Source organism: Mchenga conophoros, linkage group LG5, assembly GCF_057382185.1.
Source record: "Mchenga conophoros isolate Kocher_MC1m ecotype Shallow Benthic linkage group LG5, M_conophoros_male_GT1.1, whole genome shotgun sequence".
NCBI lineage: Eukaryota > Metazoa > Chordata > Actinopteri > Cichliformes > Cichlidae > Mchenga > Mchenga conophoros.
This window is the reverse complement of record NC_140530.1, coordinates 34,242,893-34,269,017: the sequence shown is the minus strand read 5'-3', so window position 1 is coordinate 34,269,017 and position 26,125 is coordinate 34,242,893. Positions and strand designations below refer to the sequence as shown.

The window sequence follows — 26,125 nt, the reverse complement described above, 5'->3', positions numbered from 1 at the left end:
CCCCCAGGAGTCCTTACGTATCCATGTCTGCGGGTTTGGAGATGGTGTCAGTGAGCGCATCCTGTTGTCCATGCTCAGGAGAACCTGTTTCCTCCTGAGTCATGGCTCCCAGCTCCGACCCAGAAGTCCTCATGTTACAGAATATACACAGAGACAATGGCTCACAAGGTGGACACACATAACGTGGGCACAAACACAAATATTCTCATCATATTAAACAAAAGACAAGCTGAGGATGAAACAACTGCACTGTGCTTCCTCAGATTCACGGGAACTCACTGGAAGTGAGGGCTGCAATCAGACCGACAAGACATGTTAGATTCATTTCATTCAGCAGGTGTTGTTAGAACTGCACATCCACATGACCTGTTTGGATAACCTTGAATGATCTTTGACTTTTCAGATACATGACTAGACCCAATACAGTGTGAGCAGTCTAAATGGCTGCATGCAAATGTTAGGGTTATGACTTTTCTTTTTCTTTGATTGTTTATTTTTAAGTGAATGATTGTTTGAGGTTTAAAAAAAAAAGGATAGATTACACACATAATAAATGTGTGACAAATGAAGGAGTTATTTGAAAGACATTTTTATTTTCTTGTATCATGTATGATATAATTCATTAATGGAAAGTACAGCTGGCAAAGGTCTGTACTTTTCTTAGGCATTTAGAGGTTGGGGAGAATTTATTCTAATACTGGTATTCTCCGAGTAATGCACATTAAAATTTTGGATTTCAAGTTTCTTTAATGATGTTTTATGTACTTTATCCAGTGTGCACATATAATGAATAATAAAAAGACCCCCGCTTATAAAAGCTGAGTAATATCAAATTAAACCAAAGTAAAAAATCATTTCATCTCAGCTCTATGTTATCTTTAAAGTAAGCTACACACACACACACACACACACACACACACACACACACACACACACTAAAGATAACTACTGCTTGATAAGTTTGTCAATGCCCAGGAGTTATTTACCACAAGCTAAGGAAACTCTTCATATCTGGAGTGCAGACGTTGAGTCCTCAGCATCAGCGTGTCTCCCTCAGTAGTTTCAGCGTCGTTGTGTAAACACAGGCGGTGAAGAGCCTTTGACTAAACAAAGATTTAAAGATAGGCGAGAAGTGAGGCACTTCTGCTGAGGGCATAAACGAGGAGTGGCTGAGACATGGGGGGCGCGCACGCACACACACAAACACACGCGTTCAGGCTGTGTGCAGCGCGCACGCACTTCTTCGGTAGTAGTAGGAGGAGGAGGAGGAACCAGGAATCTTCGCTCATTTACTTAACACCGCTTCCCCACCGCCGGGAAAGCAAACACGCTCCTGAAGCTGCAGAGTGCGAGAAGAGAGATCGATGCGAGTCAGTGTCTACAGAAAGCTGTCACCTAGAGACCCTCGATTTAAAGCGTCCGCTTTTTCTTCCTCCTCATCTCAGGAGCTCCGAGTCAACAGGAGCGTGTTGTCACTGATTTCCTGGGACACTTGGGGGAAAGACCTGCGGGCTCTCTCCTGGGCATGGAGAGGCTCTGATCGGTAATCGGATTTTTCCTGCATATGCCTTATTCTGAATTATGGTAAGTTTGATATACCTTGTTTACTGTCTTTTATTTATCTATTTATTTATTTATACAATAAGGCATCATATCATTACATATATCACTTCATGGATTTACTGATTTAAACCAAACAATCCGCAGAGTTTGATGCTCATCTGTTTCGCTGCGAATTTTTATGTATTTCCTGATACTTCCAAGTCTGACTGAGAGCTTTTGAGATAAATATTACAGAAAGCATAATTTGTCCCGTTAAGAGAGTTTTTCTTCCCCCCCCCCCCCCTTTTTTTTTTTTTTCAAACCGTATCAGTGAAAAGTGTATACTAAAGTAAATTTACGGCATAATATTTCAGCTACACTATTATATTTTTTTTTTCCTCGTTTGGCTATTTTAAAATTATAATAATTATTATTATGATTACACAATTAGGGTAATATAATGACGGTATTATTGGTATTGTTAAAATGTTTGTTTTTATATATTGTTTTATAATTTGATTTTTAAAAATAAGACAGCCCAAATGTAATGTATAATTATAGGAATCTTCAAAGCCGTGATACAAACAGTACTTGGCACCATTCCTATTTGTGTAGGGACAAATGTTTTCTAAAGCGGAAAAATTCCGCGCCATATACAAGTAAAACTGGTTAGTTTTGTTTTTGTTTGTTTGTTTGTTTGTTTCAGGGTATTTTAAAAATCCTATGGGCTGAGAATAGTACATTCTGATTAAGCATTTAACTATAATTCTTAAAAATAATTCCCAGCAGTAGAAAATCACCATCAGCAAAACGGTTATTTTGTGTCTTGTCAAGCCATTAAAAAAACTGGGGCAGAAGTGTGTGAGGTGCCTTCTCTTTAGATTGAGCTCCTTTTGTTTTTCTTGGTGGGCTTTGAGTCCGTGGACTAATTTTTGCTCGGGCCTATAAGTACAGAAGATTACACCCAAATCACTGCCACCCGTGTAGCAGCCACGCAATGACCCTCAATGAGTAAATTAGGGGAGCCTCCCCGTTAGCGTTTTTCAAAGACTGGTATTCATATTTGTCAAGGACTCCTTCATTGCTCCAGACTAGAAAACTCGCTCTACTGTTTTGCCAGTCATTCAAATTACTTTTAAACATTTCTATCGGTTACAGGGTTGGAAGAGTAATGAGTAATGGGGTCCTCTGGTTTTAGCATTCACATAGTAAATGTATTGACATGAAAAAATTCTGACATTGCATTGTCTTGGATTTCTAGTAGACTTTTGCCATGATATATAGATAAAACATATATATATATTAATTAGGAAATATTTTTAAAAATGTACATTTAAACTTTAATAAGTTAAACAATTACATGTTTGTTTGCAGAGATCTTTTTTTAATATAAGTGGGACATGAAAATATGTTCCTTATATACCAGCACTCTGAATTTTATAAAGCCCTAGTTGGCATATCTCTCGCCTGCCACTTACTCTCAGTTGTCTCTGTTCCAAAGCGGGAGTCTTACTTTAGATAGTTGGTGTGTGAAATTCAGATCCCCAACCGTCCATACGTTAGAATCTCCTGCTACCTCTATTTCAATCTCCATAAATATCCAGGGGTCTGATGGAGGCGACAGGGATGCTGGCTCAAACCACATTCACAACGTTTGTGCTCGAGCATGTTTGATTTAACACTGTGGTGTGTCTCCTAATAACATTAGGCCCCATTTCTGGATTTCTTCTCTATAGCTGACCCGAGCCCCTCACAGTCTTTCTCCCTCTGCCTCTTTCTCTTCTCCCTGTTTCCTCAGACTTCATGGTTCTTATTACTAGCTCTAATAAATTGTGAATAAGCAGGAACCCAAAAAGTCCCGAGTTGTAGAGAATTCCCCATCCTGAACTGAAGGCACCCCCTCTTAAGAAAACACAAATTAATTCCAAACCCCTCTGTAGCCAAACGTTTCTGGAATGATAAATATTTTCATAGGAAGCTCTGCTCTTCCTGACTTTATCGGCACCGATTTTATGATATTTCTTCACAGCTGTGCAGCTCTTGATGTCTTATGGCTTCTGTTTGTCCCTTTCTCCTCAGCCTCTCTCTTCTCTCTCTCACTCTCACTGGGAGTCAAGCAGCTTTAATGACATGAATTTAAGGCTACAGCAGTGTTAGAACCAGACTTCTCTGTGTCATTGCAAAGCTTTCTAATTTGCTGCACTAAAATGAGTGCGTTTGTATTTGGTGCAGAACCAAATATTTTTTTTAGCCGTTTAGTCAGCTTATTATCAAACTCTTAGACACACAACTTGACATCTTCTCGTTGTGCTTCATTAAGTGTGGCGTACAGACCAAATTTGTCCACATAGTGGCATGTTGTCTTTGTCTAAATTCTCTAATATTGCACTTGGTGTTTGTCAAGGTCACAAGTATTTCCTAGGCAGTAGTTTATCCTGTCTTTTTAACAGTCACAGGGACACAATAGTCAAGTGATACAGCCAGTTTAATCCTGACTTACAAACAAGCACACAAGGTCAAAGTCATAACGGCTGCATTTATGTGACCAGTGTACGTCAGTGTGATTGCTTGTTTTTGCTCTGTCTTTTTATTTTAAATATACTGGTTTTTTTTGTTTTTTTAAATGTAGTTTATATTCTTTGCTCATAACCCGAGAAGCCTGCAACCAATCAGGTAAAATGTTAAGGAAATAAGGAAAAGTTTAAATGTCCCAAAACAACTCAACAGCAAGTTTTTTGTTGTTGTTTTTTTGGGGGGAGGGGGATTAATGTTTAGATTTTATATTAGATTTTTTTTACTAGACTTCTTTATTTATAGTCTCACAACATAAAAGCTGACAGTCGAACATCATTTAGATAATAATTTTAAATTATTAAAAACTGCACATTACTGTCAATGTGTTTGGTTTAGCAAAAAGTCAGGGCAGAAAACGTGTTTCTGTTACTTCTTGAACCACTCCAAAGTTATGAGGCCTCCTTCTTAATGCCTCCTGCTTTCCTGCCATTCTCTCCCCCATATTTAATTCCCTTAAGGCCCAGAAAGCTCCCGGCGAGTCCTTGTGGTGATGTGTGTGTAGGTCTGGGTATGTGTAATAAACTCTGGGCTGTCAGCAGACAACAGCTGTCTTTCTGGCTATCTCCTTATCTCATCTTGAATAGTGAAGCCACACACATTGCAACAAAACCTACTGTGACCATTTTTTTCTTGGGGCGGGGGGTTAATGTGTGAGCACTTTCCAAAAGAGAATTTAATATTTCTTGGTTTTCAGTAGAATATTTTTTTTAGGTGTAGGAATTTCTTTTTTTTTTCAGCATTACTTTTTCCTCATATAATATAATGTTTTGGGGGTTTGCTTGTTTTTTTTGTTTGTTTGGTTTTTTTTTTACAATTTTTCCATCTGTTAGTCTAAGTCACCCATCCATCCACCTATTTTCTTCCACTTATTCAATTCAGGCTCGCAAGGGACTGGAGCCTATCCCAGCTGCCACAGTATGAGGTTGCCAGTCTGTCACTGAGTTTGAATTCATATTTGATAATGTCTTATTTTTTCTGGCATTCTTATCTCCATTTTTGTTTCTTGCTTTCTTCGTCTCTCTCAGACACACACTTGCACAGTAAATTTACCAGTAAAGAAGTAATTGGACCTCGGTCTGTCCGTAGCACCTTTGAGATTCAGCTACTGCTGAGTTCTGTCTGGCCAGCTGTTAGCGGCTAAGGCAGCCACTTGCCATCATGTGCTAAGGAGACGATCGAGGGTAAACCTAATGACTAATAAAGCAGCAAGTCTGAGAGTGTGTGTACTTTAGTGTGTGTCTATGAGTTCATTAGAGAAGGCAGGAGCACTCATGCAGTCAGGCGTGTGTCACTTTTAAATTCATGAGCGCATGCACAGCCGCCCTCCCATCACCAGACCAGATGTTTTTTTACCTGGGAGCCAGACCACCATCTGACTGGGGTCAGCCCAGTTCTCCAACCCACACCCACTCCTCTAGGCTGCTGGGAGGTCTGCCAGCTGTCCCCCTCTCTGACCCCTGTCCCGGGGCACTTGTTTTGGTGTAGGTGGTCCTTCTTGGGTTTGGCAATATTACAGGGGGAAATTTTAAGGGATATTATAAGTGTTGTCCCTTGAACACAGGGAGGGAATCGAGTTTGCAAAGAAACAAATGCAAGCTGAAATGAGCAGAAATGTAGAACGGAGGAAAGAGCGCGTGTTTGAGAAATCGGGATAAAGGTGGCAGTAGTGTCGAATAAAAAAGCTTTGATTACCAAGAGACGGAGTGGGCTGCTGACATTCAAGCAGTGCAGTTGTTGGAGTTAGTCAAGTGAAAAAGACAGAACACCAAGTCTTGAAGGTAAAGTTACAGAGTGTACACAGAGTTGACAACAGGTTCACTGCTGCCAGAGGTTAATTGAAGCCGCTTGCAGAATCACTTCTGTTTCCTTCAAAGGAGTTCCCTGTCTATATCAGTTTTAAATGAACATACTTGAATAGCGTCACCATTCAGTTGTATTCGTTTGTGTCTGTTTTGTTATCTCAAGAAAAAAAGGAGACAGAAAAAAGCTGAGCTAATCAATAGAGTCTTTATTTTAATCATTTGTGTTTGTAAGATGAGATAAAACTTTATGTCTTAAAGTGGTTACGGAAGTTAAGGTTTTTTTGTTGATATTGTAAATATTGTAGATAAGTTGGGGTAAGAAGGGAGGGATTGGGGAGTGACAGGACCATTTCTACTGCAACACGTGGAACTATCTTGCGCACGTGTCTTTGTTTTTTGTAGTGTTAGCAAATATCAAACTTTGTATGGAGTCAACAAAAACATTTCTGTATGGTTTTTCCAAGTGTTACAATTAAACCGTTGCTGATGGAGTGTTTTTTGTGAGTAGCCATTGCTTTAATCATGTAGTTATAGCAATAACAGTCAGCGGTAGCAAATCACATATAGAAAATGAGCATAAAAATGGGGTGCTAAAGTAATTTACTAATATTTTAATATCCATGTTTTCTTCCAATGAAACAATAACACTATGTTACAGCTTATCTCTTTTGAAAATTGGAAACTTGGACAAAAAAAACATATGTAAATGTAAATTATGAGACAAAGCAAGCAATTCAAAGATGTGCATATTTTAGAACATTTAGTGCCCATGTTTACTTAGGAAAATTATCAGCGGACATAATTGATAAAGAAAATAAGTGCCAGACCAGGCTCAGTCCCTGGATGGAAAGTTGCAGATTTGCATGAAGTTTGCGCTCTGTTTACTGAAAGATTTTCCAGCATTACTGGACAGTTTGCAGGCTCTGAAAGGGCTTTTTATCATCATAATACCAAAAGAAAAAAAACATCATGAAAATGTCAGGAAAAACAACAGTGTTTTCCCACATGTGTACTAAATCATCTTGTGTTCATTTAGATTTGGAACTGTTGGCTTTGTTTTTACTTGTGGATGGATGTAGGGTTTTTTTTTTATTATTAAATATACAAAAAAAGTTCTGAACATAAATATCCATATATTTTCCTGTTTTCTGTAGTCTGTTGAACTCTGAGTTGTGTGCCGAAAATGTTTAAACGGGGCAGTGGTTGGCAGATGGCATCAAGTTCCTCCCCAAAACATTGACATAAATCCAAATAGTGGGACCTTGTTCAATGTCTTTTATCAGCAGCTGAGAGAGAGGTTTGTGTGCAACAGCGAAACAGCCCCCCAAATTCCCCCAGGCACTTATGTGGACTGTACAAATTGAGGGCTCCAGGTGGGGTTCCATATGGCATGACCAGAGACCACCAAATTACCTTTTCAAACTTATGATTGAAAACCAATAATAAAGGTCAGACCATCCGTGGGTCACCTCAGGCTGTAACCAGACTCTTACTATAAAATCATATCAAGACTCAGAGAGCCAGACATATGCAAACATATTTACACTGTCAACACCAGGCAGACACTGGTTACCTAAATGTCTGACAAATGTAAATAAGATAGGGAACACACCCTGCATTGGAAATTGCCACCAGCTACAGCATCTGGTGAGGTCACCTAGTTAAAATACCAAACTTTACTAGTAGGTTTTTTTTTTTTTGCTTGTTTGTTTTTTGTTGATTTTTGTCCAGATGTGATAACATGTCATAGAAACCAGTTTCTTGAACATGACAACACCTTAATAACCGAACCTAGTTTATTATGTACAGGTATAAGTTGGCTTAGTGTGAGTCAAATCTGTGGCTTTACTTAATAAAAGGTAAATCTGCATAAACAGATGTTTTCCTTTTATTTTCCCAAATGACATTCCAACCTAAAGCACAATACACTCCACAAAGGCTAGAATTTGATACCCGTGAAATAAGCCGAGGTCTAGCAGAACTCTGAGACCCAGGTGAAGCTGGTGAGACAGACCTTGTGGCCTCGCGGCCCCCTGTAGCATTGCTGGGTTTGTTTTAGCTTCGGTTTCAGTTCTTGGCCTTCCACATCTCTGTTGAGCGCCGCTCATCTTCCCTCCGGTGTCCTGTAGTTCCCATGGCCTTGGCCGCCCTCATCCCAGGCCTCAACCTGAACCAGGAAGTGCCTTGGCTTTCATACAGTTTTTGTGTTTGCGTGTACATGCATGTGTGTGTCTGTGTGGGTGTATGTATACAGGACTGTTACAACTAAAGTCAAGAGGACTCTGAACAGACGTTGCTTTTTGTTTTACTCCCTGGAAAGTACTAGGAAATGCAAAGCACAACAGAACTTCCCTTATTTTTCTTCTGCACTGCAGTATCAGTGTCATCATACTGAGCTTCACAGTCTGCCTGTGATAAGGGTCAGATTAGGCTGCAAGGACTTAAACAAAGGTTACTGATTACATCTAAACTGCAAAGCCTGATTTTTAGATTTCAAATTGAGATGAAAATAATTCAGATACAATTTTATGCTTTTAAGCTGTGGTTGTAACATATTTACTTGGAAAAAAAAAGTTTGTAATAGAAGGAAAAGAAATAACCTGCATTCGCATGTATGTATGTTTAAGGTAAGGTCAATACTATAGACCTACAAATGGATCTAGTAAGTCCTTGTGGCTGAGAGTGCGCTATTTGTAAGTAATGCATTTTGCCTGTGATTTTGTGAAGCCACTAACGGTAAATCTTTAACTTCTGCCACTTCAGTCTTCTTTCTCGGTCATATCTCTGCTGCTCTGAAACCTAGTTTCTCTTATAATTCATCACTGTCATCTGTCTCTGTCAATGTGTTGTCAGTGAGGTTGGAGGTCAGGCAGTTAGCTACAGCTTTGCCAGATTGCAATGGCCTAAGGCAAAAAGAGAGAGGGGGAGACAAAAAGAGCATATAATATTAATAAAATGTTCAGGTTATTGCAAATGTAGTCATATATTTACAAAGGAACAAGATTGTGCGGAACAAAGACAGGCAACCATAGCATTTAGTCACGCTTTTCTTCACTGCTCTGACATCTACTTGGCTACTGGGACAATACGCACACATACATCAACATTTTAGCAGAGTTCATTCTTCAGAAATTGTTTTCAGCAACATTTGGGAACATGGCTGCAGGATTTTTTTCCTGTTTGTCCTGATGTCAGGCGATAAGACTTGGCAGGCAGTTTGTCTTTTACTTCTTTACAAAGAAGTAGGATGCACTGTAACTGTACTTCCACAGCAAACTTGTAAAGACATTTCTTAGTGCATCCTCTCAAAACTATTACCACAGAATCAGTATCATTGCACGCTCCAAAATCAAGATTTCCCTTCATTTTGATCTGATATGTGTAACACAGATAGCATTTTGACATTTTCCCAGCATTGTAGTAGGAGTTCTGTTGGGCAGACTGACCTCATTCAACTTCCTCCTTTGACTTATTTATATGTGCAGATTTTGTCTAACCATCAGCCCACTTTACAGAATCCTTTTTTCTTATTTTTATTGCTTTTGTCAATTAGGTAGGACCTATCAATTGTACATCTTCTAATCAACTCTCATATCACATTACTCTGATATATCCAATTATCTGTAAATTGACAGGAAAATCAAAAAGGCCATATCGATCTGGTTGTGGTTAATTGAGTGATTTCAGAATGATTTCACTATCCAATAAAGCAATATGTTATCGTATTTCTCATATTAATTTGCAGCATTCAATTCAGTTTTATTTATACAGCTCCAAATCACAACAACAATCGCCTCAAGGTGCTTTATATTGTGAGGTAGACCCTAAAAAAACCTTCAATTTACTCAAGAGAAGCAAGTAAATTAAAGAGCTACTGTAGCTCAAGGGAAAAATATCTTGCAAAATTTTTCCTCTCCTCATGTCATTATTTTGTCATGCCATCGTGTTTACTCACATCAGCTCTATTGTCCCACCATGTCAGCCAACAGACATGAGAAATTCTGTTTAACAGCTTTCTGTTGAAAACCCTATCCACCCCCACTGGTTTGTGAACTATTCCCTATGTAGCAACACACAATTTGCATGGCACAGGTGTCAGGCAGGAGAGTAAGTCTGAAAGGTTAAAGCAAGCTACTTTGCAAAAAAACCACAACCTTAGAAACAGTTGTACCTGGTTTCTGTAACTCCTCATTTGATTTTCAGATCCCTTATTTGACTGTCTGAAGTCACTGTGACAATGGCTTCACATCAATGCTACATTTAGCTTAATCTCTCTCCCTGAGTCTTTGTTTTCTTTAAACCTGTTCACCTTTTCAACTGTTTGCATGAATAAAATATTTTTTTCTGCTTGTTTTGCTTCAACAGGGCTTGAAGCATGTCAGTAACCTGCATGACTATGTCCTGATGGTATGTATTCACTATTGTTTCCACAGGATAGTTGACGACTGAAAGAAACCTGACAAACACTAGTGTGAGAGGATAAAGAGGTTTAAGCTCTCTCTCTACAGGAGCAGGTAAGAGAGCCAGACTACAAAGGCATGCAGTCTGCCTGAGAAATTACTGAGAGGTTTGTTACATAGTGAATAAACATCTTATCATAACTATTTATATGTTTATAACCATTTCTTTGAGTGACATTGTCTTTTTCTTGGTTGATCTCATGTTTTTTTTTCTAACTTTTTTCTAAATTGTGTCCACTCTTGCTTCATTTCACAGGGCTTCTTATTATCTAATCCAAGGACATTACACATCCTCAGGTATTCTTTTAATGACATTTGCCACTAAAATTAAAAGTGAACTAAGATTAGAACTTTTTGATAAAGCTTGTAGTTAGGACTGGATCAGGTGACTCTGAACTTTCCCATAGTTATGTTGCATAGGAGTATTTCTCCTTCTCTCCTCTTTTCATTCTACTTGTTTATTCACCACTTTGTAAATAATCATTAGTTATTATTAAACTCTCTTTGAGCCTGGTTCTGGCTGAAGTTTTGTCCTGAAAGAATGGAGTTTTTCCTTCACACTGTTACCAAGTGCTTGCTCATGAAGGATCATCCGATTGTTGTGGTTTTCTCTTTCTATTTTTGTGATGTCTTTACCTTATTATATAAAGCGTGCGTATGATCAAATGAACTGTAGACATGGGTTTCAGACTCTTCAAAATACCAGTTCACACAGCTCCGGCTGTGAGCACAGAAGATCAAGCCATCTTATGTTTGCAAGAGGCAGCCAATCAAAAGAAAGCTTGTTTAAAGGGGCCTACACTAAAAGGAAATCGGAGCAAAAATAGCTTGTTTTAGCCCCGTGGATAAACTGAGGATCTGAACTGTTTAAGACAAATAAGGATTATTTTTGTCTATGGGTTAAGCTAAGCTATGCTGGTAAAGTACAAAAATTTAAATTTGCGATTCCGGAAATTGCTATAGCTCACCTTTCCTTTCATTTAACTTTTTTATTTTGATTTGTTTAAGTTTTTAAGCTTTTAATAACAGACGAAGCAAAGAGACCAAAACAAAAAAACAATGCGTATCTTTCAATTTTATCAAAGATTCCTGGCATCCACCCATTCTTCCCCTTTCTAACATGACAAAAACAGAGAAGTCAAACTCTCTAACAAAAGCTTCCTCTTTCCAGGATCATTGTCATGGCAGCATATGGACAGACTCAGTACAGCCCTGCGCTCCAACCTGCAGGACCATACGCATCGTACACGCACCACACACAGGGCTACAGCATGCCATCTTACAGTAAGTACAAACAAACATGGTTTTATGAATATACAAGGCAATGACATTCTAAAACAGTGACTTGAGGTGGACACTAGGGGAACAAACATTTTGTAATGTACACAACAAACCAGGGCATTGTGCTACGAAGATAAATTGCCATTTTACTTACACCAATAAGCCACAGCATTAAAACAATATTTTGTGGGTCTTTCTCATTCAAGTCAAAACAGCTGCGATTAGTCAGGGCATATACACTAGCTCTCTGGCTGCGTCTTGTGATGTTTGGGGCTGAGTGGAACAGTTTGTTCTAGGCATCCCGCAGATTGGTTGATTTGACTAGGATTTGGAAGGATCAGGGGCCAAATGATTACTTTTGGGTCTTTGATTCGTCCGTAGAGCTGTTTCTGTGGAGTTTTTGCAGGTCGTGAGGTGCATTGTTCTAGCCTGCTGCCTTTGAAGGGGTGAACATGTGTCGAAGTGGGTGGCATGTAGCAAACTAACATCCAGGAAGGCCAGAACCACAGGCTTACCAGCAGAACACTGCGTTATAACAAGCTGATCACGTCACTTGTCACTTGTTTTACCATTATGGTTAATCTAGGCTCTGTTCAGGAAAATGGATTTCAAGAGATGGACCAATCTAGACACTCAAATGTCAAACCTTGATAGTCAACCTCATTGTGTTCTGTAGGTTTAATTATCTCAACTGATTACCATGAATTAGATCAAACCGTTTTCTGATTTCAACATCGAAACTCTAGTAATAGCGTGTTTGGTATAATTGATAATGAAAATAACTTCCAGCATTGTTGGTTAGTCTTGCCCTGAATGCAACATTAATTTTCTGTTTTTTAATGTTATTTTAGATATTAAAACTGAGGATGGCCTAAGTCACTCACCAGGACAGACAGGACTACTGGGCTACTCCAACTTCAGCAGTACTCCATCAAGTCAAAGTCTCTACAGCTACTCTCATACACATGGTTAGTCTGAAACACTGTATGTACTGAAACTAAGGACACGCTACCGCACACAACAACGCACAGACCTTTTATAAGGCATCTCTGATATTGCGTTACTGGATGGAGCATCCATACTCGCCGTCATCCCTAGCTCCTCTCCTCTCTCTGCCACACCTGTTCTCCATTAGCTGCGGTCTGGACTCCTGGCGTCAAAAGTCTCCCCACCCCTCCTCTTTTTCATGGGGTCAGGCCCCTTTTCTCCACTCAGACCAACAACACAGCATGCAAACGCTTGTGTCAGTTTCTCTGGAGAGGGAGTCAAAAAAAACATGTAGATGATAGGAAGAGAAAATGAGAGGATAGAGGAAAAATATGAATTGTAGAGATAACAAAAACTAGGCAGAGGGTCTTGTTGGCAGTCAAATGATTTGACTAAGATGTAGAACTCGTGAGTCTGTTCAGCGCTATGCCCGTGCAGGTCTGTGTGTGTTTGTGATTGAGTGTGTGTGTCTGTGCTGTACACATTCCTCAGTCGTCCGGCGCCCAAAGCATGACTTGCTCAGTGCGACTTTATGGCTTTGAAACCAGCGTGAAATTGACCTTGTGTGTGAGAGGGGAGAGGTTAAGGGGCATTTTACGGAGGGTTGAATGGGTTTAATATTGCAGACAGAGCATGAGCTTTTTCCACTGAATGAAAGCGACAAGGAGAAGATGAAACAATTTCGGGCAATAAACCGATGAGTGGACGTGCTTTTAAAATGCTGTTATTTTGCATTGAATATTTTTCAGAATAACAACCCAGTACTTTCTGAATCTTACTGCCTTTCTTCTTCTTGTGTCTATAAGGTTGGATACCAAATGACTACTCACTAGCAAGGATAATTACCTTGTGTTATTCTCACTTCAACAAAATCAGACACCACACAGACTTTGTACAAGGTTAAAAGCCATCTAATGTTGGGAACTTGCATTGTCACAAGCATTTCTAAGTTCATGGCTGCAGTTAAAATGAGCACTAAACTGTCATGTTGTGAATAAGCAGAGTTCATTGTTTGTGAATAACTATAGTTTACTCTATTGCCAAAATAGTCATGGTGATAGATCCTTTTCCTTTCAGTTAGTTAACGGACTAACTCAGCGGACCCCAACCCCCAGGCCTCGGACCGGTACCGGTCCGTAAGTCATTTGGTACCGGGCCGCGAGAGTTGAGGCTCAGGTGTGAAATGTATGGTTTTCAGGGTTTTTATCGGTTTTCAGCGTTATTTTGTTATTGTTTTTATCGTTAACTCGGTTTTCCTGGGTCTTTTCACGTGTGTTATGAATAAATCTTCTTTTTTTTCGGTACCGGTACTAGTTTTATTTTGTTGTATTTATCCGCAACACCTTAAAGGCCGGTCCGTGAAAATATTGTCGGGCATAAACCGGTCCGTGGCGCAAAAAAGGTTGGGGACCGCTGGACTAACTGACTGATGACTGAGTAGTTGTTTCCACAGCTTTTTAATTTACCCTAATCTTCCTCTTCGAAGAAGAATCACTAGTCTTTTACACGGTTAAATTTGTGCTCTGCTTAAAATCCAATGTTATCCAATATGAATGTCATGCTTTATCTTTCTCCACTCACCCACTGACTCCAGATCAATTGCTTGTCAGCTCTTTACAGACAAGTTAAATCTTTTTTTCCATATAACTTTCTTTTAGGAGAATATTCAGATGTGAGGCATTACACAGGAATGTAAATATTCATGTAAACACACTTTTGATGAAGCCTCTCAGAAACTGCAAAGCCTTTAGTGACTGCGCTTTGTTAGATCACCCTTGAACCAACAAACAGTTTTTAACATAGTGTACTTAAAGCTTGAAGGACACTGTTTCCAAACAAAATACAGTTGTTTGAATATTTGTATGCATAAATCATTAACTGAAAACTTCAAACGGTAATAAACTGCCACAACAACCAAATGTTTGTAGGATTTCAGAATGTTTCCATGCCATCCATTATACTGCACACAATACGCAAGCTACACACACACACACACACACACACACACACACACACACACACACACACACACACACACACACACACACACACACACCACAAAGAGCCTTCAGAAAAACTTACTGTACACTGTGTGTACAACTCAAACCAAATGGGGGCTATGGGAGCTTTTTGTGTTTACTCCAGAGACGTCCTATATTTTTCCTTTAGTCACTCTAAAGGCTGTTGTGTTATTTGAGACCATTTCATTGTGATTCTTCCACTGAGTCATTATTCTACTGTTTGTCATGCACTGTGTCATGGTGAAGAAGGAGCAATGATCTTATGAAACAATGAAGGGTAAACATAAGGTAATTACATATAGGAAGCTAGGAAGCTAGCAGTGTCTGTTAATTAACTTCCAAACTATCCCATGGAATTACTTATTGCTTAAAACCACCCATTCAATAAACAGTACAGGTGGAAATAAAACAAATAGTAGGCATGTCATTTGATCTGTTTTTCATATGAATGCAGATGGCAATAGAATAGAATAGAATAGAATAGAATTCAACTTTATTGTCATTGCACATGCACAGGTACAGGGCAACGAAATGCAGTTTGCATCCATCCAGAAGTGCTTTAGTGATATAGATATATTACAATATATATTAGCAATAATATAGATATGTGAGTATATTACAGAAATGGGTCTATTATGGTATGTTATAATGTACACGGTATGAAGTATGTTGTGAATATTCTATAACTATAAGTATGTACAGGCTGTAGTGAGTACAAGCTATGTACAGGATATGAACAGGATATAAATATGAAAAACTATACAGAATATGAAATAAATAACTTTACTTCATATTCTGTATAGTTTTTCATATTTATATCCTGTTCATATCCTGTACATAGCTTGTACTTGTACAATAGACACAATCATCTATAACAAGCTGCATAACAAGAAACGGCTTTTAGTTTCTCTAAAACGGGAACATTAAAAGGTCGAACTGCTTTTAAAAATGTTCTTTCTTTTACTTTACAGTTACTACAACTGTCCTGTAACTCAGCTGGTTTAGCAAAGACTGCAAAATTTGTCAACTGTCATCTTCTTCGGTTCATAACATGCATAACTGTCTGTTTGTAAATTCTGAAAATGTAACTGTTTTACATGAAGTTGTTAGGAAATAGTATCCCCATTTTAAGGAACCACACACAACATACTTTTTTTTTTCACAGTTAGTAGAAGTTCATTTGATCCTCTTTGGCTAATAGCCAGCATTATTGCATTTTTTTATTTATTTTTTTTTTGGGGGGGGGGTTAATTTAATTTGCTTTTTTTTAAAGCTACATCAAGATAATGGTTAAACTAAAGGGATGGAATGAAAATTAGAAATATATCCAGTTCTGTGGGTGAAGGTGATAGAATTACAGGAGAAGTAGTTAATCAGACAAACAAACAGTATGCACATACCTGACAGGAAGATGCGAGGTGAGACGGCATTAATGTGGGGCAAAATCGCTCGGAGGGAGACATTCTTGCCTTGGCTTGATTAGATTCGAAGATTCCCAGAGCAGCAGGAGCAGCAGACTTTCCCACCTGTATTGTCATGTCCATAATAAATCACACTCTAACCTTCTACAGCACTTAGCTGTCAAAGAGGAGTCAAAGTTTACTGCTCAGTACTTCCTCTACTCAGATCACAGATCAGATTGGATCTTGCGAAATTATATATGAAGCGGATTCAACAATACTAGATGGAGCAAAGTCAAATATCCCTCCAGTTTGAAATTGTATCTTTTTTTTTTTAATCCTTTATGAGTGATTTATACCTTAAAGCTAACCCTTGTCTGTGCATCATTCCTTAGGTAGTGGAATCTCCTCTGGAATTTTTCAAGGCACCCATGCAATATCAAGTTCAACCCCTTTCAACCCTGCACAACAAGTGAGTATCTAAGTTCTTACTAGCAACACGTGAACAAAATGTTTCTTTGTATATAGTTATTTGCAGAAATAAAAGGGGAACTCTAAAAGTCCTGTAATCGGTTATCAACTGATGTTTGACGTCACTGACTAATATTCTTGTCTGTGTTGGCAGGAGTTTTCAGCGTATTCAAGCTACAGTCAGAGTCAATACTCGCCGTATTATAACTCACATCACTACAACAGCCCCTACCTAACCAGTAGCAACATTAGCCCTGCTGCGATCACTGCTCCATTAGCCTATCAGCACCCAGAACACCCAATTATGTTGCCCAATCACAGCCCAGAGTCACATACAGGTAAAAACTGTATTTTTGTTTTATTTCTAAGCTTTTTTTAAGAATATATGAGTCATTTATTCACTTTAATTATACTATGTGTCATTTTTTTAAATCATTGTGACATTAAGAAAAAGAATACAAAAACTGAAATATTTAAAATTTTACTTGCCTGATGATTCTGAAAACCATGTAGTTGCCCCTTTGAACATACAAATTGTTGTTTGTGACCAGTTTAAAAAAAAAAAAAAAAAAAAAGTAAGAAAAAAATATTTCTGTCTTTTAGGAGAGTACCACCCACCACCCAGCCCCCCCACACCAGGTAAAGAGGAGGGGGTCCCAACACGAAGGGGTTCAGATGGCAAGTTAAGAGGAAGAAAAAGAGCCAGTGACCCCGCTCCACCTTTGGACTCTGATATTGAGGTAAACCCATGGTCACACATTGTTGGAAATTATCAGCATTTCTCTCCAATATTTATCTTTCTCTCTCACACACACTCACAAACTGTCATGTGGTTAACATTACATATCTGTTATTTCACTGCAGCGAGTGTTTATCTGGGATCTGGATGAAACCATCATTATTTTCCATTCGCTCCTCACGGGAACTTTCTCCACACGATTTGGCAAGGTATGGCGATATGACCATTCTTGTTGTCATTTACCGTAAGGAGTATGTACTGAAGCTATATTCACACCCAATTCCAGCGATAAGGCTGGTGGACACATGATCCTAACAACAAACGCGTAACCCTGTTTTCTCTCAGCAATCAAGTGCTTATTTAACTTAGTGGTCAACAGTTTGGCTGCCTGAGACAAGTGACCTTTGGGTCTCATCCCTGAGCATTTTCACACGCTGGCTGTTTTTCCTTTCTGCCCTCCTGTTTCTTTTCATAATGCAGCAGGGCTGTTTAGCTACCCCGACAACCTGCCGCGTGATTGACAGCCAGCGGGACCTTTACATAACAGACAGGCAGCTGACGAGGGGCGGACAGTGGTGCATTTCTTGTTTTTGGCCGGGGATCTGTGTTTTGAATTCTCACGGTCCCCCTGTGGGTTGACACAAGGCTGATGGGAGTTTGAGAGCAGCGTTTCTGATGGGCCAGGGATCTGTTGTTTCTTTTTCTTTCTCTTCTGCCACGGTGAGGGGGTGAAGAGAGAAAGAGCAGAAGGGCCAAGAAAAGAGAAGGAGCAAGTTAGACTGTGTGGATGTGTTGAAATGTGACTCATGTGCCAGAAATTCCTGATTCCTCCCACCACCCAAACACCCCACTGTTGGATCTAGGGAAACTCGGGACAGATTCTGACATCAAAACTAAGACAAGCAGTAAAGGAACTGAATGAATGACAGTGGAAAAACAAATGAATAGACTAATATTGAGATGGCTCAGAAGCTAGAAATATTTTGTTGTTGTTGTTCCTACTATGGGAGAAATAATATAATCATTTCTGGAGTTAATTAACTCTGTTTGCATCCTGCTTCTCACCATAAGCCTCTTCCAACTGGATCAATGTAATTTGCTCTTATTATTAACAAATGCTTGGGCATTTATAAAGTAAAGGTAAGTCTGGGCCCACTCTGAGGAAGACTAATGGGTCTGTTGAAAGAAACCTGTTTTCACTAGCTTGGTGAGCCAGAGGTGAATAGATGTCCACATGAGGAGCTGACCCTTACTCCCAAAACCTTGCTTCCATTATCTCATTTATCATGCAGCACCTCACTCTATTCTCCAGAGTGTGAATTCTCTTCCCAAACCCTGTCTTTTATATCACAAACAAAAGTCCCCTGCAAAGGTGCAAATTTGGGAACCAATTTTTCTTGCATGTTCTTTCCTTTTCTACCAGTTTTCATCTTCATTCCTCTGCTTTGGGGTTAAAAGAAAGAGGCTTTTATTAGATTTTCTGTGTAGTAGTAACCACAGTCTTCAGAGAAGGGTGATTACAGACAATTATTTCAATTATTGGACAAACAAACCTTTCTCAAGCCTTTAACTCCACCCACTTCACCCTTTCTATTCACCTCTTCCTTAGTCCTCGCCCACTGCATTTTCTCCCAGTCACCTGTGTCCTCCCCGTCGCTCCTATTGAACTTATTTTGGCCTTTGTCCTTAATCACCTTTTTTTAAGCCCTTTTGTGGAGGGAGGTATTTTGTAATTGCTGTGATTTACCCTACTTGTGTCATCAAGTCCATTTTACCAACCTGAGTGAGAACACAGCCCTGCTTGTCATTTCAAATGAACTAATTAAATGATCACCTTTGGCTGACTTTTCCTGGCTTTGCATGTCTTGCTGCCAAAGAGGAGTTATCAAAACAATGCACCACTCATATGTACACACCTTTTCTTTTTTTCTTTTTAAAAAAAAAAAAGTTGAACAACATGGATGATTTGTCAGCCAGACTGCTGGCACATTATGATTTATATTTTCTGAATGTGGTAATTCAGAAAATGCTTATTAAAAACTGAATTGAAGTTATTGTAATGCAAAACCTGGTTTTTACTTTGCTTTCTATATGATTGAAAATAACAGAAAATAAAAGGTTTGAGGGAAAAGGTGAAAGACTGACTACATTTCAGCTATTATATCCATTGCATTTAAGGTGCCAGTAGTTAAACGAGTCTACATGTATACGACTGAAAATAAGGGTTTTAATAGTTGCTGACTTCGATTAGTTTGCATTTCTGACCAAAAGCAGCAGCAGAGAACAGTTGGGGAAGCTTGTTGACTGAATTTATGAACGCCAAAACAAATAGCTCAGAATGAAGATGGCAGAGATAACGATAAGGAATAAAGTTTGATTGACAGATAAATATTCACGCCTACCTTCTTCTGGAACCTGTTTATGTCAATCCTTTTACTTAGAGCAGAACAAAGCTTCTATTATGTGTGCATTGACATAATGAAAAGAGCAGTAATGTTAAATAGCTTTAAATGAACAATTTATTCTCTAAATACCAAAGCTTCTAGTCTGAACATAAGCCCAGAATTTTATTTCTATGAACATGCTAACAAAGAGCATAGCCTTTGTTCACATTCACATTCTATTCATGGTGCCAAATCTGTTTATAGTTTTAGTTAAGGATGCCAAAAAGAAAAAATTCTGTTACTGTCCACACTAACTTTTAACAGTTTTCTTCTCTCCATCTTGTGCGAGAATGGCATATACAACATGTGTCAATTTTTCCTGCCTCTGTGTGTATCAGGACTCTTCAAAGGCAGTGTCTCTGGGTTTGTGGATGGAGGAAATGATCTTCAACTTGGCTGACTCAAGGCTTTTCTTCAATGACCTGGAGGTGAGGTTTGAAATTTGTGTGATGAACCGTAACTGTTGAAAAAAGAAACACAATGAAAATTCCAAGACTCAGTGTTGATTAATTAGCGGTGTGCTTTGCTGCACAAAGAAAATTGTGCCAGTGTACTATTTTCATATTTGGCTTACAGTGCACTGGATCTCAATATATTCTAATAATTGTGTGACTTTTTCCAGTAAGCTGGAAAACTGTAGCACTGAAAATTATCCAGCAATGTAAGCTGGCATACAGTTAACCAGAAAACCTTGCCTGCAAGAGCTTAGCGAGCGGTTTGACATTTTGCTGCTTTTTCTTCTTACATAAAGCACGGTGGCACTCATTGAAGAAATCCCTTCACACAATATCTATCTCGTATTTATTCTTTCTGCTGCATTTACAGCATTACCCAAACAATTTACTTTCATGGGGAATTGACAGGACATCAAAAAAAACTCCCAAAGTTAATACACAACGTCTTAAAATGATGACTCCTTAAAAAAAGAAATAAAAGCCTCTGTTGGTCATTAAAATGCATTTTAGTACCTGCTAGTGACTGAACAACGCATGTGTTTTTCATCCTAAATTCCTTAACCTTGTTCTGACAAAGAAGAAAACCTGAAGAGCTGCATAGAAAAAGAGAACAAGTACACTTTGTGCTATAATTATAGGTCTGTGTCTGAGTATCCAAGGGGGAAATTAGTCAAATGGGAGGAGGAACAGTCAAGAAGAGGGAAAGGAGCCAACAAAGCCATTTGCAAACCCAGTTTTTATCCCTCCTTTTGTTGTCAGGACTCAGTAAAGCTCTAAAGCAGTGCCCCATATCAGGCTGACAAAGCCTGTTAAGTCTTAAGGTGCAATTATCTTGTCCTTATCATGTCTGTGGCAACACCAGTGGCTACAACTGCTGCTGTCATGACTCACGTATTGTAAATAGTCGGTGTTACTGTCTGACTAATCAAGTCCATCATTGCCAGTTGAAATTTTAATGGTTTAAAAAAAAAAAAAGATTTCAGTGTGTTCTAGTTTTCTTTATCTCAATTTAACGATACAACTATTGCAGTCTAATCAAAATCAGACTAACTCAGACTTTTGCTTTTTGAGACTTTTAGCATATGTGCAATTTTTTGTATTTTATTCTGCACTTACATTGACATTTTAGGACTTGCAGAGCTGACAGATGAAGGATCCAGTTTGCTTTTGTCTGTATTAAATAATCAAATGTTTGAAATTAAATTATACAAAGGTAATCCGCATTGTACGGTCAGCAGTTACATTTCAGCATGGGTGGATGTCACCTGAGTGGGAGTGGGTTGCAGCCCCTGGGAATATAGTTATGCAGCAATGTAAGGGAGATGAGGTAGCGTCTCTGTCTGGGAAAGGTGATAGGAGAGCCGGTCTGTACTGGGCCGTTGCGTTACAGTTTGGAGTCATACTAGGACTCCATTTTTAAGCATGTGCGTGCTTAAAAACAGAGTATATCACTGAGTGTGCAGAAACCAGAGTGCAAGTTTTTGCTTGATACCTTTGCATGGTGTGTTTTCACTTAGTCTGTGATGACTGACTTGTCCTACTTTGTTTTGTTTTTTTTTTAATTTAACATATCAAATCATAATAGCTGTTTTCAAATTTCTTGTTTTACTGCATATTGCTGAAGGTGTTTTGGCTGCAGACACTTGGTTAAGCTACAGTGTGGTTTTGTTCCCTGCAGTCTGGTTGGCTGCATTAACGTCCAACAGAGACAAATATGCAAACCATTGTGCTTGTCGGACAATGAGTGATTCTTAAGAGAATTTATTTTTTTTTTTAACCAGTGGTTAAATTGTTAGGTGTATTTAAAAAAAAGTGCAGATTTACTTTACTTCACTATGTGGTTGCGCTAGAATTGCACCACTATGTTGACGACTTTTTTTCCGTGGCGCCTTACTGGCCCATTTCCTGACACCTTATTTCCTCCTTCCTTGTATTTTATTTTAACCCTTTTTTTTCATATCCATTGTGCTATCATTTCTATAGAGCAGAGACCTGCCTGTAAATGGCTTTACTCTGAAAAGGATCTCATCATATATCTGCTCTCCTTTTCATTTCCCAGGAATGTGACCAAGTCCATATTGATGACGTGGCATCAGATGACAATGGACAGGACCTGAGGTAAAGTTTCTGCTGTGTTACTGTACTCAAAGCTTAGCTGGGAAACTGACAGTTCTGCTATGGCTTGTGAACCAGACTTGCCCTCTGGGTTTTAGTGGGCAGGAAGAGAAAAGCATGAAGATGAGATGGGGGCTGTGTGCATCTGTGTGTGCTCATGCATGCAAGCATGTGCATGTCTTTTATTTTCCCTACTTCCACAGTCATATAATATGTCAGAGGATTATCCAGTGCTTTCATTTCTCATCAAACTATCTCTTTCATTCCCTCTGTCTCCCTCAGTGCTGGCGTTTTATTGCATAAACTTGTTGAAACACTTTAAGATGCTTTTAGGAATGATTTGAGCGAACCAGTCTGTATTAAAGTACATTTTTGACATATTTATTTTATTGAACTTGGACCTTTTCATTTGAGTATGTTTTTATATTTATTCTAGTCACACTACATGTATATAATATTTTTAGTGACAAATGCTCATTCAATTTTACAGGATTTCTTGGCCCGGACAGTTTCATTTGCACTGGCACATTTCCCTACATTTGATGAAAAGCTCGAGCAATGCTTTCTTTTTCAATGGTTGAATTGCTTTAATAAATTCCTGCAACCCTAAAATATATTAGTGAATATAGCCACTGATTCTTGGAGTACCAATGTCAACAATGATGAACTATTACAATAAGATCTTCAGAAGAATTCAGCTCACGCCTTTATGATTTATATCCTGGCTGTTTTCTTTATTGTGACTCTGCAGCACTTATAACTTTGGGTCGGATGGCTTCCAGAGCCCAGCAGGAGCAGGATCTCTGTGCCTGGGGTCAGGGGTCCACGGAGGGGTGGACTGGATGAGGAAACTAGCTTTCCGATACCGCAGAGTCAAGGAGATCTACAACACATACAAAAATAATGTCGGGGGTAAGTTCTAGTCTCATTTTATACAACATTGCTGTCTATGTGTGACGTGAAAGTTTAGAAATTCTTCCTTCCTTCTTTTATGTGGGGTTTTCGTGCACTTATTAAACACCTAACACTTACAGGAAGTTAGATGATGAGATTATTCTACACAAATGCAAATATTTATCAACTGTAGGACTTTCACCAGTGCCCTTAAAGGCAAAAGAGAAACTAACTGTAAGTGTTACACCTAGTCAGGCTTCAGTGGGTAAAGAGTTAAAGAACTAAATCTTAACATCTAAGAATCAAAAGATGATTGATTTGAAGTCATAAAGTAGGACCTTTTCATTTGAGTTCATTCAAATTCAAATTTTATTTGTCACACACACAACCATACACAGTATGACATGGGGGTGAAATGCTTGTAGCTGTACAATGCCCGACTATTAAATGACAGAAAAAAAGTTTTACAATATTTACAATTTACAGGTTACTACAAAATTTACAAATTAACTTAGGAATTTACAGTAAAGAACGTGCAAATAGCAGAAGAGATTATAAAGATTATGAATATTATTATATTATTATAAATCCTATAATTTATAATTATAGGATTATAGGAAATGTGTGGTGGTGCGTGTGATGATGTGATGTGTTTCATTAGGTTCCTATTTTCTTTCTAGGCATAAACATGCAGTTTGGATATGAAGAAGAGTAAAATACTTGTTTCCAAGATTATCTGTCAAGCTTTTGTTCTTCTTGATGGTCAGGTTTACTGGGCAGCCCCAAGAGAGAAGAGTGGTTACAGTTAAGGAGAGAGATGGAAGTCCTCACTGACCTGTGGCTGACTCAAGCACTCAAAGCTCTGGCTCTCATCAACTCAAGGTCAGTTTATGCTTCCATAGTTTTATTACCACTTAGAGGTGAATTAAATGTTAGCTTTGTTTAATTTGACATTTTCATTTTTTTTCTCAGTTTGTGACAAAATATATTTGTTTGTCATATTTACTGACTTTAGTGCCTGTCTTGCCCTCTTTCAGGCCTAATTGTGTGAATGTGTTGGTGACCACTACTCAGCTCATTCCAGCCCTGTCCAAGGTGTTACTCTATGGTTTAGGTTCAGCCTTCCCCATAGAGAACATATACAGTGCCACCAAGACAGGTGAGAAAACTTCAAGGGAAAGTAGGCAAGGAGATAATATCACAGTTAAGCAAGTGAAAAGGCTGTAATAATAATTTAAACTGTGATTTTTCTCCTTGTCAAAGGCAAAGAAAGTTGTTTTGAGCGTGTCTCTCAGAGGTTTGGTCGGAGAGCAGTCTATGTGGTGATAGGAGATGGAGCTGAAGAGGAGACTGTAGCCAAGAAGGTAAAACTGTCTGGTTTTATTATTACTTTAACGGCTGAAAAATGGGCCACAGCAAATCAGTTAACCTTACACTATGCTTGATTTCTGCAGCTTCTGTGGTATGGGTTTGTTTTTTCATGAAATTGCTGTTTTGAGATTTTCCTAGATTTTTTTTTTCTAATGCTTTTCTATAATGTTATCCAGATGTATCTGTGTACTATAGCACCCCTCCAAATGGGACAATACTTCACATATGCTCTTCTTCGGCAGAAACACTGAAAACTTCTGAAAAGATACTATCTTAAGTTTCAATGTTATACTCTATACACGCGTTTGATATGACATTATTTTTGTTTTATCAGAAGAACATGCCATTCTGGAGAGTGTCCTGTAGGGCTGATCTCGAGGCTTTGAGCCACGCACTGGAGCTGGACTACCTCTAGAGGGCGCCATCCATCACATTCTGCTCTTATGCTTGTGTTATGAGAAACTCTGGAGCTTCTGAGTGCACCTTGCAGGTGAAGATTCCCCTGGAGACTGATTAAAAGTCAGTACTGCTATATTGAGCAAGCACTCTGACAGACAATTTTATACCCAAGCCAATGGATTTTGTGGGGATTCTGAAGCAAGGCTGCAGTGTCTGTGATACATAAATATGAAAAAAAGGGCTGGAAACAAAATAAAAGGCCAAAGTGAAATAAGGGACCAAAGCCTCATCGCTAACTCCAGGGAATTATGGTTAATACCGATAATATTAATCATATAAAACAACAAACTTACTTTTTTTTTTTTTTTAATTCATCTTGAGTTTATAAATTGTTCCGTTTTCAGGATATTTACATCCTGTTTAGCGATCACAGTGAGTAAAGTTCAGATTGTTGATGACTTTTTCTGCTGTGTCTTTATATTTCTTTTGAGACTTAACACGTTTTTTTACTGGCCATTAATGTTGTAAAGACAAAATTAGAAGCAAGAATTCTGATATTGTGATTTTTAGTAATAAATGTTAAATACCATTCTCTTAAAGGTAGGGGCTATTAAATAGTCTGCATTTCAGCTTTACAGTCTGAGCTATTTACTGGTTCAGTTTTACAATACAGTACGGTAATAGTTTGGGAGCTCTGCATAAAACAATAATCACAGTTAAAGACCAAAAATCTGCTCAAAAAGTTTTGATGAGTTGGCTTGAAGATGCTGTATTATAGGCTGGTGCTTGAATGAATCTTTACCTTTAATCATGGGTTGTATATTGTTTTCTTTACTGTCATTAAGTTCCTAATAACCTGTTTGTAATATAGTTGGACTGGTATGATTGTGCATGTGCCGATTACACTGCCTGTCAGCTTAGCAATGATCTGTATATAATGCTTTGTTGCCAACTTGTTGTGACAGACAGTTGAAGTAGATGAATAAAGATAAATTAATTACACTGAGGGCAAAGGTGAGTTCAGTTTCATCTCATTTTGCACTGTTGCTCAATCTATAGACGCATTCTAATCAATCTACATGACATAAACCTAAAAAGGAATTTTAAAGTTTTCCATGCACAAAATCACTCGAGGGACTTTTCTTTCTTTATGGGGAAAGATCACCATCT

At 38.6% G+C, this 26,125-nt stretch overlaps 1 protein-coding gene across 1 annotated transcript; it reads left to right on the top strand.

Annotated features, from left to right (window-relative positions):
• The first annotated feature begins 1,244 nt into the window (after nucleotides 1-1,244).
• Nucleotides 1,245-25,959, top strand: eya2 (EYA transcriptional coactivator and phosphatase 2). Its single transcript, XM_085275075.1, has 16 exons — nucleotides 1,245-1,584; nucleotides 10,352-10,432; nucleotides 10,635-10,675; nucleotides 11,550-11,662; nucleotides 12,511-12,627; nucleotides 16,463-16,539; nucleotides 16,693-16,876; nucleotides 17,142-17,278; nucleotides 17,403-17,486; nucleotides 20,060-20,149; nucleotides 22,236-22,294; nucleotides 23,043-23,203; nucleotides 23,953-24,067; nucleotides 24,223-24,344; nucleotides 24,449-24,549; nucleotides 24,891-25,959. Exons 4-16 carry the CDS (start codon nucleotides 11,560-11,562, stop codon nucleotides 24,969-24,971), a joined length of 1,431 nt encoding a protein of 476 aa, XP_085131201.1. The 5' UTR covers nucleotides 1,245-1,584; nucleotides 10,352-10,432; nucleotides 10,635-10,675; nucleotides 11,550-11,559; the 3' UTR covers nucleotides 24,972-25,959.
• The last annotated feature ends 166 nt before the right edge of the window (nucleotides 25,960-26,125 follow it).